A 13,060-nucleotide genomic window follows, 5' to 3' on the forward strand; every position below is an offset into this window, starting at 1 on the left:
GAAGTCTCGCATAGTGCAAAGGTTAGACTCTAGCGTTAAAAAAATGTGTAAAACAGGCTGCTGATATCGGAGGGTTGTATGGGTTTCAAGATTTTGGGTCGCGAGTGCATGAGCGTTGGGAACCACTGGGCTAGAGCGTCAGGCCATGGATGGGGAGACTCACGGCGAGGAGGTTCGAACCCCAGTGCCGCTGCGTGACATTAGAAAACAACATCCCGTCTTAAACCCCGAGCCACAACACCAAAACGACGTAAAACAGGTAAAAGCTATCAAGACCAAACTAGAAGAATGATAAAAAGGAAAAAGGAAACAAATAATAAAATAGTTGATAAATAAGAAAGTGTATACATATAGTGATGAATATAATGCACAAAATATAATAAGCAAACGTAAAAACTGTCAAGACCTAAGTAGGAGAATGACAAAAATAAAATAAAATAGAAAACAAGTGAAACCGCATAGTAAAAATAAAACAATACAAATTGCTGAATATAACGCACTTGTGTAATAGCCTATATCACCGTCTATCATATACCGGTACACATAGCCAACTGCTGATGATAAGAAGTAACAGCAACTCCCCATGCATCAACCCGGGACCATATAGGCCTAGTTAGTCTTTATCATATCTTGACCATATTTACGCCTGAATTACCAAACGTCATATTCGTCTTTATTAACAAAATGTGGCTGATTTGTCCTTTTTTTTACCCATTTTTAAAGCGTGGTTAGTTGGTTTTCTTATTTGTTTTTCTATAACCGTTTACGACTGAGTTGGCGATACGTCGACAACTCTGTGAAAATCCAACCCTTCTAAATATCTCCGTCCCAAATATGGAGTTGAAGAGCCAAATAAGCCACATAACTGTTAATAAATACTACTACTACTACTAATAATAATAATAATACGACGTTTAAAAAAGATGTCGTTATTCTGTACCATGTAATTTAGTTCCTACAGAGACTACCCAAAGAAAACGGTGACCTAACATCTCTCCCAAAACAATTAATCTTCCTCTTGATGTTGCGTTTCATCTTAAACGTGGAAACTATTATTTTTGTTGTGTTCAAAGGTGGATATCTTGAGAGAGAGAGAGAGAGAGAGATGTGCTTTTTGATAATGGAATAAAAAAGTGATAAGTGAAACAGGAGGAAGGATAGGGGAAAAGAAGGAAGGAAGAGAGAAAAGTGGAAAGATGGAAGGGAGAAAGTAAGGAGAGGAGGGAGGAAGGAAAGGACTATATAATATATACACGACCCAAAAAATAATGAAAATGAAATAATACAAGAAAGTCAGATATTTCATAAGCTCTATTTTAGACTCAATTCAGAAGTCATCATCAGTCATTTTTAGCCCATTACAGAGTGAGAGTGGAATGGGCTTGCTAGATGGACTGCGTGAGAGAGGCAAACAGACAGGCAAGAGACAGGCCATACCTCTATACACGCCCCCTAGCGATGCGGCACAAAGGAGGGCGGGACTGAAGATGGGGGAAGGTGCAAAGGGTCGGAAAGGGTCGTTGTCTGCTGTATAAATGATGTTAACACAGGTGATATTACGTGAAGAGAATAGTGTCTGGTGAAAACTAAATACTTGCAGCGGTACTTAAACAATAGAGAAGCTAATCCCCTTATATTGTTTTTTTCCTCTATTTTTATTCTTACTTTTCTGTCTGTCTTGTTCTTGCATCCATGTCTGCTCATCGAGAGAACTATGTCATTTATATTATTTGTTTTCCCCTTGATGCCCCTTCATAGATCTCAATACTGCTACTACTACTATTACTACTACTACTACTACTACTACTACTACCACTAATAATAATAATAATAATAATAATAATAATAATAATAATAATAATAATAATAATAATAATAATAATTAATAGTAATGAGTGGCAGTGGTCATCAAACGAGACTTACAGTTATTTCAAGAGGGAACTAACGAGATGTCTCAAGAACTAATTGAACTGAAATCTTGTTTGCTATCTATTTTCGATTTAAATATTTTTTAAGAGTCATAATGGTGCGCGTGTTGATGGTTATTACGGTGAAATTTAACACAGAACTCGCATGCAGTGCCGCCACGGACTTATCAACCGAGGATTAAAGAAAAGACAGCAGAAATTAAAAAAATAAATTGATACCTTTTACAGTAAATATCAACTAAGCCCTGGATAGTGTCCCCGCGAACCTATTTACAGAACAAATGACTAGTGAACGGCTTGTTTCTATATTGATAAAAAAGTGACCATTTCAACATTTATTTCGACTTCGATCTAACTTATACCTTATTGCTGCAGATTCTTACGTCTTTTTTTTCAGTACATGTAAAAAATGTAAAGGAAGTACGCGGATGGGATAGAAAGGGGTAAAAGAGGAGAGGATGAGTCTTGGAAGGCGAAGAAAAGGAAGGGAAAAGGAAGGGAAAAGAAGAGAAAGAGTGAGAGGTGTAGTTAGTGATTCATGAATTGACCGAGATGGCAATAGATCAAAAGTGTACAAATTTAATGATTCTGACTATGATAATGATGGTGACGAGGCGGGGTGGGTGGAAGGGGGGGAGTGAGCGAGGGATTATAAATGTAAGGCGAATTAGTTGTGTGTGTGTGTGTGTGTGTGTGTGTGTGTGTGTGTGTGTGTGTGTGTGTGTGTGTGTGCGTGTGCGAGGAGGAAGTGGAAAACAAATAAATAATAAGACGAAGAATAAGATCAAAAAGATAGAGAAAGGAAAACACGAAGATGATGATGATTGTGATTGTGATGATGATGATGATGATGATGCGATGATAGAGATAATGGTGAGAGTATTGACGAGGAGAAAAAAAAAACAGAGGAGGGAGAGGGAGAGAGTGACTAAACGGGATAATAGAGGAGGGGAAGAGAGAGAGAGGGCAGGAGAGGAGGAAGGAAGAGGAGGAGGAGGAAGGGTAATGGTGGTCGTGGTGGTGGTGTATGGGAAGAGAAGGGGATGGAGAAGGATGACAAGGGAAGGTGACTGAGTGAAGAGAACGATGAAGGGGAGAGGAGAACAAGGGAGGAGAGAATAGGAGGGGGAGGCAAAGTAGGAGATAGATGAGAGAGGAGATGGGAAAGGAGAGGGAGAGAGAGACAGGACAAGCTAGTGAAAAGGGAAGAGGGAAAGGGAAATAAAGGGAAGGGGAAAGTTGGACAGAGTGGATAGGAGGAGGAGGAGGAGGCAAGGTAGAAAGGAAAGGAAAGGGAGGCGAAGGGAAAATAAATGAATGGAAAGGAAAAAAAGAGGAGAGGAAAATAAAGGAAATGGAAGGAAAGGAGAGGGAAGGGAAGGGAACGGAAGGGAACGGAAGGAAAGGAAAGGAAAGGAAAGGAAAAGGAAGGGGGTGAGGAGAGTAAAATACGGAAGGGATGAGAGGATGAGAAGGTAACAAGAGGAGATGATAGGGTAAGGGAGAGGAAGGGAAGAGGAGGGAAGGGAAGGGAAAGGGAGTAAAGGGGAGGAAGGGGTGGGGAGTGAAGGGAAGGGCGGCACGTGTCCTTGCCATTATCACCTCACACCTGAATAAAGTTCCACAGAGAGAGAGAGAGAGAGAGAGAGAGAGAGAGAGAGAGAGAGAGAGAGAGAGAGAGAGAGAGAGAGAGACAAACCATAAATAGAAAACAAAACAAAATCATAACTCAGAAAAGGATGTTAGAGCCGCGATCCACTCACCATCACCACCACCATCACCCTATCGCGTTACCTGGCCAGCCAATTACCTAAACACACCCGAATGATGCACGGCCGCCCCCAGCCCCTTGTGACCCGGAAGTGGTTGACCTCGGCACGTGATCTCGCCCCCCTCCACCCCCCGTCACTACCCTCCTCCTCTTCTTCCTCCTTTCCGCAATGGTTCCTCTTCCTCTCTCTTCCTTAATCTCTTCGTATGGTATCACCTAGTCTTTAGTGACTATAATATTAACCACCACTGCCTTTTCCTCCTCTTCCATCGCCCTCGTTCTTCGTTCTCGTCAGCTTATTTCTCTTTATCTCCGTATCCTTCTCTTTCTCCTCCTCCCCTCCTCCGTTTTCCTCCTCCTTTGTTTTCCTCCTCCTCTTTCTCTTCCTTCTGTGCATTGCAGCGTATATGTTTTGCTATTTTTTTCATATTTGCTCCTGTGTTCCTTATTCAGTTGTTCTTTTCGTTTCTATAGTTGGATGGTGTATTTTTTCACGTTCGGTCTTTAGCACCGATAGGCTTTTTCGATGGGGTCTATTGGTCGGTTCAAGCCCGTTAGTGGCACGGGCAAGTGTTTTATTGTGACGCCATTCTTGCTTGGGTCCGGGTTGGTAGGCGGTCATCAGGACAGCATGTTGGCTGTCTTCGGCCACTCGGCTATAACTGAATACTGTCAGCTTGTCGCGGTGGGTCGGACTTCGAACCGGGGTCTCCAGAACACTGCGCCGGCAAGCTGACCACTCTTTATATTGTCAGCCGCCGCTTCCCCATTATGTTACCGCAGCGCGATCGAGTATTGTGGTTCATTGTGGTGCCTTATTATTTGAAAAAATATTATCATGCTCGGGGCTCCAAAGGGCAGACGTGGACAAATGAATAGCGTGAACAGGTAACTTCTTTTTTCACCCAATCAAACACTCAGGGAATAATACAGAATACTTATAAAAAATTGAGTGCGAACATTGGTCTGGCTTCGACATGACTTTTAGTTTTCCAGTGCTGCGTCAAAGTGTGTTGAGGTGTGATGTGTTGCGTCATTCGGTGTTATGAGCATTTGTGTGTGGGCCCAAAAATGGTGAAACATTTTTTTTCCTCAGCGATGGTTTCGAGTATATGCCTTGTATACCCCCCCCCCCTACACACACACACACACACACACACACACACATATACACACACATACACACACACACACACACACTCTCTCTCTCTCTCTCTCTCTCTCTCTCTCTCTCTCTCTCTCTCTCTCTCTCTCTCTCTCTCTCTCTCTCTCTCTCTCTCTCTCTCTCTCTCTCTCTCTCTCTCTCTCTCTCTCTCTCTCTCTCTCTCTCTCTCTCTCTCTCTCTCTCTCTCTCTCTCTCTCTCTCTCTCTCTCTCTCTCTCTCTCTCTCACACACACACACACAAGGCCTTCGCGTCTCGCCGTTTAATTATAAGAAGCATATTAGAGGCCGGATATTGGAAGAAGATTTCAATTATCAGCGGCTAGCGGCGGCGGCGGAAGGTGCTGCTGCTGCTGCTGCGGGAAGGAATTAACATCCGCTTTTATTCATTATTATTGTATATCAGTAATTACTATTAATGTTATTATAAATATTATTATTATTATTATTATTATTATTATTATTATTATTATTATTATTATTACTATTATTATTATTACTATTATTATCATCTTCACCATGATCATTACCGTTACTGCAATTATCATGAGTAACTGTAGTAGTAGTAGTAGTAGCAGCAGCGGTAATAGTAGAAGTAGTAGTTGTAATATTTGCAAATGAATCCCTTGTACTCTTAACAAATTTTCGTTGTGTTCGTGGGTGGTGGCGCCATCGTATAGCACTCTGCTTTAGCTTGTCGGGCGAGTTCTAGTTGTAAGGCATAGCCGTTACTAACGAAAGAGGTAATGAAGGTGGCTAAGGCAATTATGCTAATGGTACTGGATGGTAATAACGGCAACAGCGGTTTGTCGGCGGCGGCGGCGGCGGCACCGGCGGCAGCAGCAGCGGCAGGGGCAGCAGCAGGAGCAGTAGCATCCTTCAGGACCCCTGGCCGCCCCTGCTCTTGATCTTGCTCCTGCTACTTCTGGCGATGCTATCCGCGCCCGTGGACGCCTGCCTGCTTGGCGGGACGGGGCGGGGCACGGGGCATTTTCATGGCTTGGCGGGATGGGGTTGGACGGGGCATGTCCTTGACTGGAAGTGGCCCCTTTCTTAGACGGGGCGTTTCGAAACTAGTGTGGCATCCTTCGGCATGGTGGAAGGCCCGGGCGGTGACTCCGCAGCACTATCGGGCCTGAGTGACGCCGTCAAAATTGTGTATGTAACAAATATGCCGCAGGCACGGCCTTGTGGCGACGCGGGAACACGACTCCCCCAGCGACTGGTGATCTTCGATTGACGGTTTAGTCATAATATTGTTTTTATTGTTTTTTATTATTATTATCGTTATTATTATTATTATTATTATTATTATTATTATTATTATTATTATTATTATTATTATTATTGGTGTTGTTAAGATATTGTAACGAGTGTAGGTAAGCGGTGAGGGAAACACTGCCCGAGAAGCGAATACTTTAGCTCTGCCTCTACATTTAGGGCGAAATTAATCTGAAATAAATGCTCCCTTCTCAGACAGTTTCCCATACCCCTTACTTTTATTATTATTATTATTATTATTATTATTATTATTATTATTATTATTATTATTATTATTATTATTATTATTATTATTATTATTATTATTATTGTTATAATTATTACTAATCATTTTTTTGTAATTACTACTATTGAAATATCCTCATCATGAGCAGCTGCAGTAAAAGCACTTATGTGTTAAGTAACTGTTGATCACCATAGAGCAGTTATCGGTGAGATGCGGTAAAATTTTTTTCGGGCCGAGCGTTATGAACGGTCATGACCAGGCAGAGCTTGCATGCCATCAAGTTGACCCAACAACTCGGCTTGTCGTGGCGGAAATCACGGCGGCCGCAAGGCTGGCGCCGCGGCCTCGCGGCCTCACTTTCTTGCAGTGTAATTTTTGTAGTCTCAGAAAAGTGAGAAAATACAGAAAAGTGAAAAGATAACTGTGTGCCGTATGACTCCCTCCCGTCTGCCTTGACAGCAGACTTAAAGCATGCAAGGAAGCCTGGTGTGGCAAGACCCAAACTTAATACTTACGGAAGGCGGGTAGACCGGGGAAAGGCAGCGGTATGTCGGGCAGGCCACGGAACAGCTCGGCGCCCACCAAGCCTGGGTACCACCACGACTCCACGCCCACGCCGTCCCTGTCTTGCGAACGGCCTGACGCGCGAGGCGGAGGCGGCGACGAAGGCAAGCTGTCACTGGCGGAGGCGGTGGACGTGGCAGCCTTAGGAAGATGCGTGGCGGCGGCCGCGGGGCTGGCACTGCCCCGCCCGAAGTGAAATCTTGGGAAGGATTGTTCTGGCGGAGAGGGCGTTGGAGAGGGCGTGAGGGGGGCGTCCTCTCCCTTGCCCCGCCCCGGCGTGATGGTCAGTCCCGGAAACAGCGTCACCCCCGAGGAACGCCGCCGCTTGCTGTCTACCCTTTCAGATTCTCGGTGACTCAGGTCCAGCGGCGTGGGCGTTGGCATGGGCATGGACGTGGGTGTGGGCGTGGGTGCCCTGCGGGTGGGTGGCTCAGGTTCTTTTAGGCGCGCCTTGGCCTCCTCCTCGGTAGCCTCCATCTTGAGCTCGAGTCGTGGGCTGGCGGAAGCTGAGCGGGGCTCCGCCTTGGGCGTTTGCGCGGCGGCTGGGTGTTGGTCACCCATGAAGGCGAGTCAGGTGGTGCGTGCCTCGCGTAGCGGTCCTTTCACCTCATACGTCGCGGCGGGTCACTCGCTGCACCGCATCACTGTTCACTCACACAAGCACACATGTTTCGCCGAACCAAGTCCTGCTGCGGGGCGTGAGTTCGGAGTGGTGGTGGGTGTGGCGGCAGGCAGAGGTGTGGTGGCGGGCAGGTGGCCGGACGGTGTGGTCTTCACGTGACCCCGGCCAGCACGTGCTCAGGTAGCCAGGGGGCGGGGCCGCGGGCGCCCCAGTTGCCAGGAGCACCGGTGAAAGGCCTTGCCGCCATCCACGCCATTTCTTCTCCTTTCGCAAAAATGCATAATCATGATAAGCGGATGGTCACAGTTGCCTTTTTGTCGTCTTAAATCAGAAACAAGCACGACACACTTTTGGCTGAGAGTTCCCAGTCTTTGAGCGCCTTGGGGGAGGAGTCCGGGTGTGACGTCACTCGCCCCGAGCTGCGCCATTGGCTGAGCCCGAAATGAGAATTTGGTTTTGAGGGGAACAATGAGGGGACGGGTGAAGGGGCGGGGGGCGAGGGGCAAGACGAGGCATACAGGGACCTCCTCTCCTTAGCTTAATATACGGATGACGTTCAGCAAACGGATGTGCAATCAACGATATAGCGCGTTGGTTATTACGATAAGTGGGAGATGAGAGCGTGTGGCGGCGAGCCCCCGGGTGAGGTCAGCCGCAGCCGCCGCCACCATCAGCAGGGAAAGGCAACGGCGGTGGGCCTCGGCGCGGCGCCCATCACGCTATTGATTGCCCACGTCCCTCATCGCTGTTATTCCCATTCCTGCAATCATCTCGTGATCTCCGTCTTGCTTATTGGCCGCGGCGCCTCTCAGGGGTAATGACAACAGTAATATTCAGGAGTATCAGTAATGAGCCACACGGCCGCCCAACCGCTTGCAAGCCGCCGCCTCTCTGTAAACGATATTGCCGCCGCCCCGCCAATCACCGCAAGCCTGCCCCCTAAGCCCCGCCCACCGTCTTGCAGGCGCCCCGCCCATTGGTTCTTTTGCAGGTAGTGCCTGGAATACTGTAATCGGTATTCAATAATAATGCTGGCCGATTAGCTCTTAAAATATGACATTTTCCTCACCAATAAATGCTTGACGATGGCTTTTCCTTCATCTCCCTTAGGAGGCCCCAGATGGACCAGCGTGCGCCCCCCGCCCCCCGTCCTTCTTCCCGTGGGCGTGTTACCTGGTCGCCGCTCATCCATCATAGCTACAAATTCTGGTGTGGGGGCCGGGGCCATTACCTCGCCCTAACTGCCGGTAAGTGCTTAATGAATTGATGCTGTAATTGTGTGTAGCCCCTCCTGCCCTCCTCTCCTCTCCTCTCCTTGCGCCGCAGCTTCCATACCTCCCTCCCTCCCTCCCAGCCTCCCTCTTCACCCCTCATTTGCCCGCTGTGTCATCCGCACGTGTTGGGTGGTTGAGGGGGAGGGGGAGGGAGGGGGAGGCACGGGCTGGGTCTTTAGGGTTACGGAATGGAAGTATTACACGAAGCACGTTACCTGGTGGCTGTAGTGTGACACCTAGAGTCTGGGAAGAGGATGAGGACGGGATGGTTTTAATGATGTGGTGTGTTGTGTATGTAACCACTCATGAATATCTGTTTACCTTATGCCTCGAAATTAGAAAGGTACAATTACTTCTATTTCCTTATTCATTTATTTTTACACAAACTAAGGTTGAGGGAAGAGCTAAAGGTATAAGGTAGGTTGCCTGAATGGGATTATAGAATGATAGAGGGAGGGGGATAGATAGATAAATAGAGGAAGGAGGTAGATAGAGGGAGGGAGATAGATAGATTGGAAGATGATAGATAGATAAATAGGTAGAGGAATTGGTCAGATAGATAGACAGGAGGGGGATAAATAGATGGATAAAGGATAGATAGAGGGAGGGAGATAGATAGACAGATAGGGGGTGGGGGTCAGATAGATAGATGGGAGGGGGTATATAGATAGATAGATAAAGGGAGGGGGATAGGTAGATAAACAGAGGGAGAGGGTAGATAGACAGATAGATAGATGGAGGGGGACTGATGGATAGAGAGGATGGGATAAACAGATAGGAGGGTATAAATAATTAAATAAATGGAGGGGGTGGATAGATAGATAGACAAAGGGAGGGAGATAGAAGTATATGTATAGGGAGGGAATAGGTTGATAGAGGGAGGGAGATACATAGGCAGATGGAGGGAGGGGGATAGGTAGATGTATCGGTAGAGGAAGGGGAATAGATAGATAGATAGACAGAAGGATTACGTAACAGGAAAGTACGATAGAGTTAGAGCGTCTTCCAAGAGAAACATGGAATGGAGTTTTTAAGAGCATTCACACAGGGATGCCCTTTGTGTCTTGTGGAGCAAATGGATCATGATATATAGACAGTGAAAAATGGGCCAGTTAGGTTCCGTAAGGTTTGTGTTTTGATTTCGGTTGAGGTTTTGTTCAGGCCTGGTTAAATTAGGATAAGTTTGATCAGACTAGGTTACGGTAAGTTTGGTTGTTTGATTACATTAGGATAAGCCACACTGGGTCAAGTTGAGAGAGATTAAGTTGGGTATTTCGGTTACCAGTAGAAGGTAGATAGCACAAAGGGAGGCCGTATTACAAGTCGAATCCGAGAAGTTTCGGGTCCCATCAGAGGTCGGTTTAGGGGCCGTAATACAAGTTCAATCCGAGAAGCTTCGGGTCCCTACAGAGTTATTCATCCCGAACTCTGTAGGAACCCGAAATTTCTCGGATTGGACTTGTAATACGGCCCCTAAACCGACCTTTGTTGGGACCCGAAACTTCTCGGATTCGACTTGTAATACGGCCCCATATGGTGTCCTGGAGGCCCCGGGTTCATGCCGCTACCAGCTTACAGTTTTCAGGCATCGCTCAGTGGCCTAAGACTACCAACATGGCGTCGTGTTGACCACCAAGCAACCCGGACTCTAGCTAAACTCGATCTCTAAAGTGGATTAATTGGAGCTCTGGGGGGCAGTATGAGCCAGACAAGATGTCACCTCTATAAAACATTTGCCTGCGCTGTTCTTATGTTCTTATGTAATGAAGTCATTTTCCCCTACAGCTTAGGTTACCAGTAGTTTAAGTTAACGGTAGTAATTTCCTCTTATTTCTCTCTTTACTGTATAATTTCCATGTCCCTGTCTTCCTTAAAGGTACATGGTGTTCTCTTCTAACTATTTCCTGCCGGCAGAGGTGGGTGGAGAGGAGCCTTCATCTTTTCTGTCCTGTCCTGCCACACGTAGATTACTAGTAGTAGCGGTAGTAAACAGACACCCTCGCCATAGACCGATAGGTCTTCTGGTGTCTGTTCTTACTATGTATATTCCTATGTATACTAACGGGCTGGGGCCACCACCACCACCACCAGCAGGCCCCACCAGGAAAACCTACCAGCGCTATAAATTGAACATAGAAAAAAATCGTTCTATATAATTAATTTGTTCAGGTTAAGTTTTCTTGGACTAGGTTAAGTAAAATTACATTAAGCTTTGGTTGTTAGGTTAGATAAGAATTAGGTTGGTTAGTTTTGGTTAGGCTGAGGGTTCCATGGGATTAAGGTAAATCGTGAGGATCCAAGTCAGACATAACGTGAGGGTGACTCGTTTAATTCAGTAACTTCCTCAGTAATCATGTACCATTTGGTGGTTGTCAGGCGTTATCCACTCGCAAAATAGGTGTACAGTCTTTTAGCTTGTACACTACTTAGGCAAAATAATGATAAGGATAAAATATATGTAATAGTAATAATAATAATGATGAAAATAATGGTAATATTGAGATTAGATACCGACAGCAGACAGACAGACAGACAAAGAAAGGTCTTGATATAATTCTATCGAGCAGATTAGCGGTACAGGACAAAAGGAACAGGACACTTGATATACTTTTAGACTAATTCACGTTACACTTCTCTTCTATGACCCTAGCAATATTATCTTTACTATCTATCTCTGCTATATCTATCCTTATATTAATCTATCTATTTGCCTATCAATATATTAATACTATCTTTAAGGGAAGGTGCACTGGAGGTTAGACTCATATCACTCCTGCACAAAACTACAGAAAGAGAAGATGAAAAGTTAAGAATAGGTCTAAAATTATGTCAAGATTTGTGCATAAGAATTCCGTGGAAAATTTACCTCAGGACCCACCGAGGAAACAAACACATATAATCAAGTAATTTTCTATGATGTTAATGATTCTCAAAGGAGGTCTTAAATTGGTGAAGTTGAAAGAAAGTCAAATACTATGCCACTGCTGAGACAAATGAGAGCCGTTCAGAAAGCTTATATATACTGTTCTTCTAATCATTATAACACTAAAACAAACGAAGGCGCAACCCAACAAGATAAAGTCGCGGCGTCGGCTGAGAGAGAGAGAGGCGACCGGCCGGCGAGGGAGGAGGCATTAAGACGTTATAATAAGATGTAATAAAGTGATAATTGCGCCCCCTGGAGTGCTGGCGCGGATCATAACTCCCGCACCGTCGGGCAGCTTGGCGTCCAGCACATGGCCGCGCCGACTCCTCCTGATTCACACACACATCCCATTTTCTTTCACTCGCTTCTCGTTCTCCCTTCGACGGACTTCCACCACGCCGGCAGCCACACCAACACGACTCCTCAGGCTGTATAGGGCTTAAAAGGCATGTTGGGGCGTCTGTTAGCTTAGTGAAGGGTTAACATCAGCAACAACACTTAGTCTCGAAGCATTATCCTTCCCGAGGGTGAACGAAAGACTCCTCGAAGGCATCAGGGTGTCCCCATGGCGGCCTCGCACCCCAATTACTTGTTCATTAGCACAGGGTCTCGCGGTTAATTGAGGGCGGCGAGTACGTCTCCATTTCAGGTTTGGCGGTGGTGGTGGTGGTGCCAGGGCGAGGCGGCGGCCATAAGACAGCTGTTCGCGCCTGTGTGTGTGGAGAGGGTGTGAGGGTGATGGGGTGTGAGGGCGGTGGGCGGTTAGGAGGCCTGATGGGACACCTGCTGATACTACGAGTGATTTGTTGGTGTCGGTCCTCTTGTCTGTGTGTGTGTGTGTGTGTGTGTGTGTGTGTGTGTGTGTGTGTGTGTGTGTGTGTGTGTGTGTGTGTGTGTGTGTGTGTGTGTGTGTGTGTGTGTGTGTGTGTGTGTGTGTGTGTGTGTGTGTGTGTGTGTGTTTAAAAGTACTTGTGGAAATGTGTGCGTGTTTGATGGTGTGTGTGTGTGTGTGTGTGTGTGTGTGTGTGTGTGTGTGTGTGTGTGTGTGTGTGTGTGTGTGTGTGTGTGTGTGTGTGTGTGTGTGTGTGTGTGTTTAAAATTACTTGTGAAAATGTGTGCGTGTCTGATGGTGTATTTTTTAAAGTGATCGTGAAAGTGTATGTATATGTGAATGTGTGTTTGTCTGTGTGTATTTAAAAGTATTTGTGTGTGTGTGTGTGTGTGTGTGTGTGTGTGTGTGTGTGTGTGTGTGTGTGTGTGTGTGTGTGTGTGTGTGTGTGTGTGTGTGTGTGTGTGTGTGTGTGTG

General features: G+C 46.1%; 1 protein-coding gene and 1 long non-coding RNA gene across 2 annotated transcripts in view; one reads left to right on the plus strand and one right to left on the minus strand.

Moving 5' to 3' along the window:
• LOC127005989 (homeobox protein Hox-B2-like) overlaps nucleotides 1-8,784 on the minus strand; it is a 34,148-nt gene extending 25,364 nt beyond the window's left edge. The window contains exon 1 of the mRNA XM_050875473.1: nucleotides 6,884-8,784. Within this exon, the coding sequence (XP_050731430.1) occupies nucleotides 6,884-7,493 (610 nt within the window). The 5' untranslated portion in view covers nucleotides 7,494-8,784. The remainder of the gene's footprint in view (nucleotides 1-6,883) is intronic.
• The window catches only part of LOC127005991 (uncharacterized), a 54,621-nt gene that overhangs the window by 16,657 nt on the left and 24,904 nt on the right, over nucleotides 1-13,060 (plus strand). Inside the window, exon 2 of the long non-coding RNA XR_007759002.1 lies at nucleotides 8,665-8,801. This is a non-coding gene — a long non-coding RNA (uncharacterized LOC127005991). The remainder of the gene's footprint in view (nucleotides 1-8,664; nucleotides 8,802-13,060) is intronic.

Source organism: Eriocheir sinensis, chromosome 31, assembly GCF_024679095.1.
Source record: "Eriocheir sinensis breed Jianghai 21 chromosome 31, ASM2467909v1, whole genome shotgun sequence".
Classification (NCBI taxonomy): Eukaryota; Metazoa; Arthropoda; class Malacostraca; order Decapoda; family Varunidae; genus Eriocheir; species Eriocheir sinensis.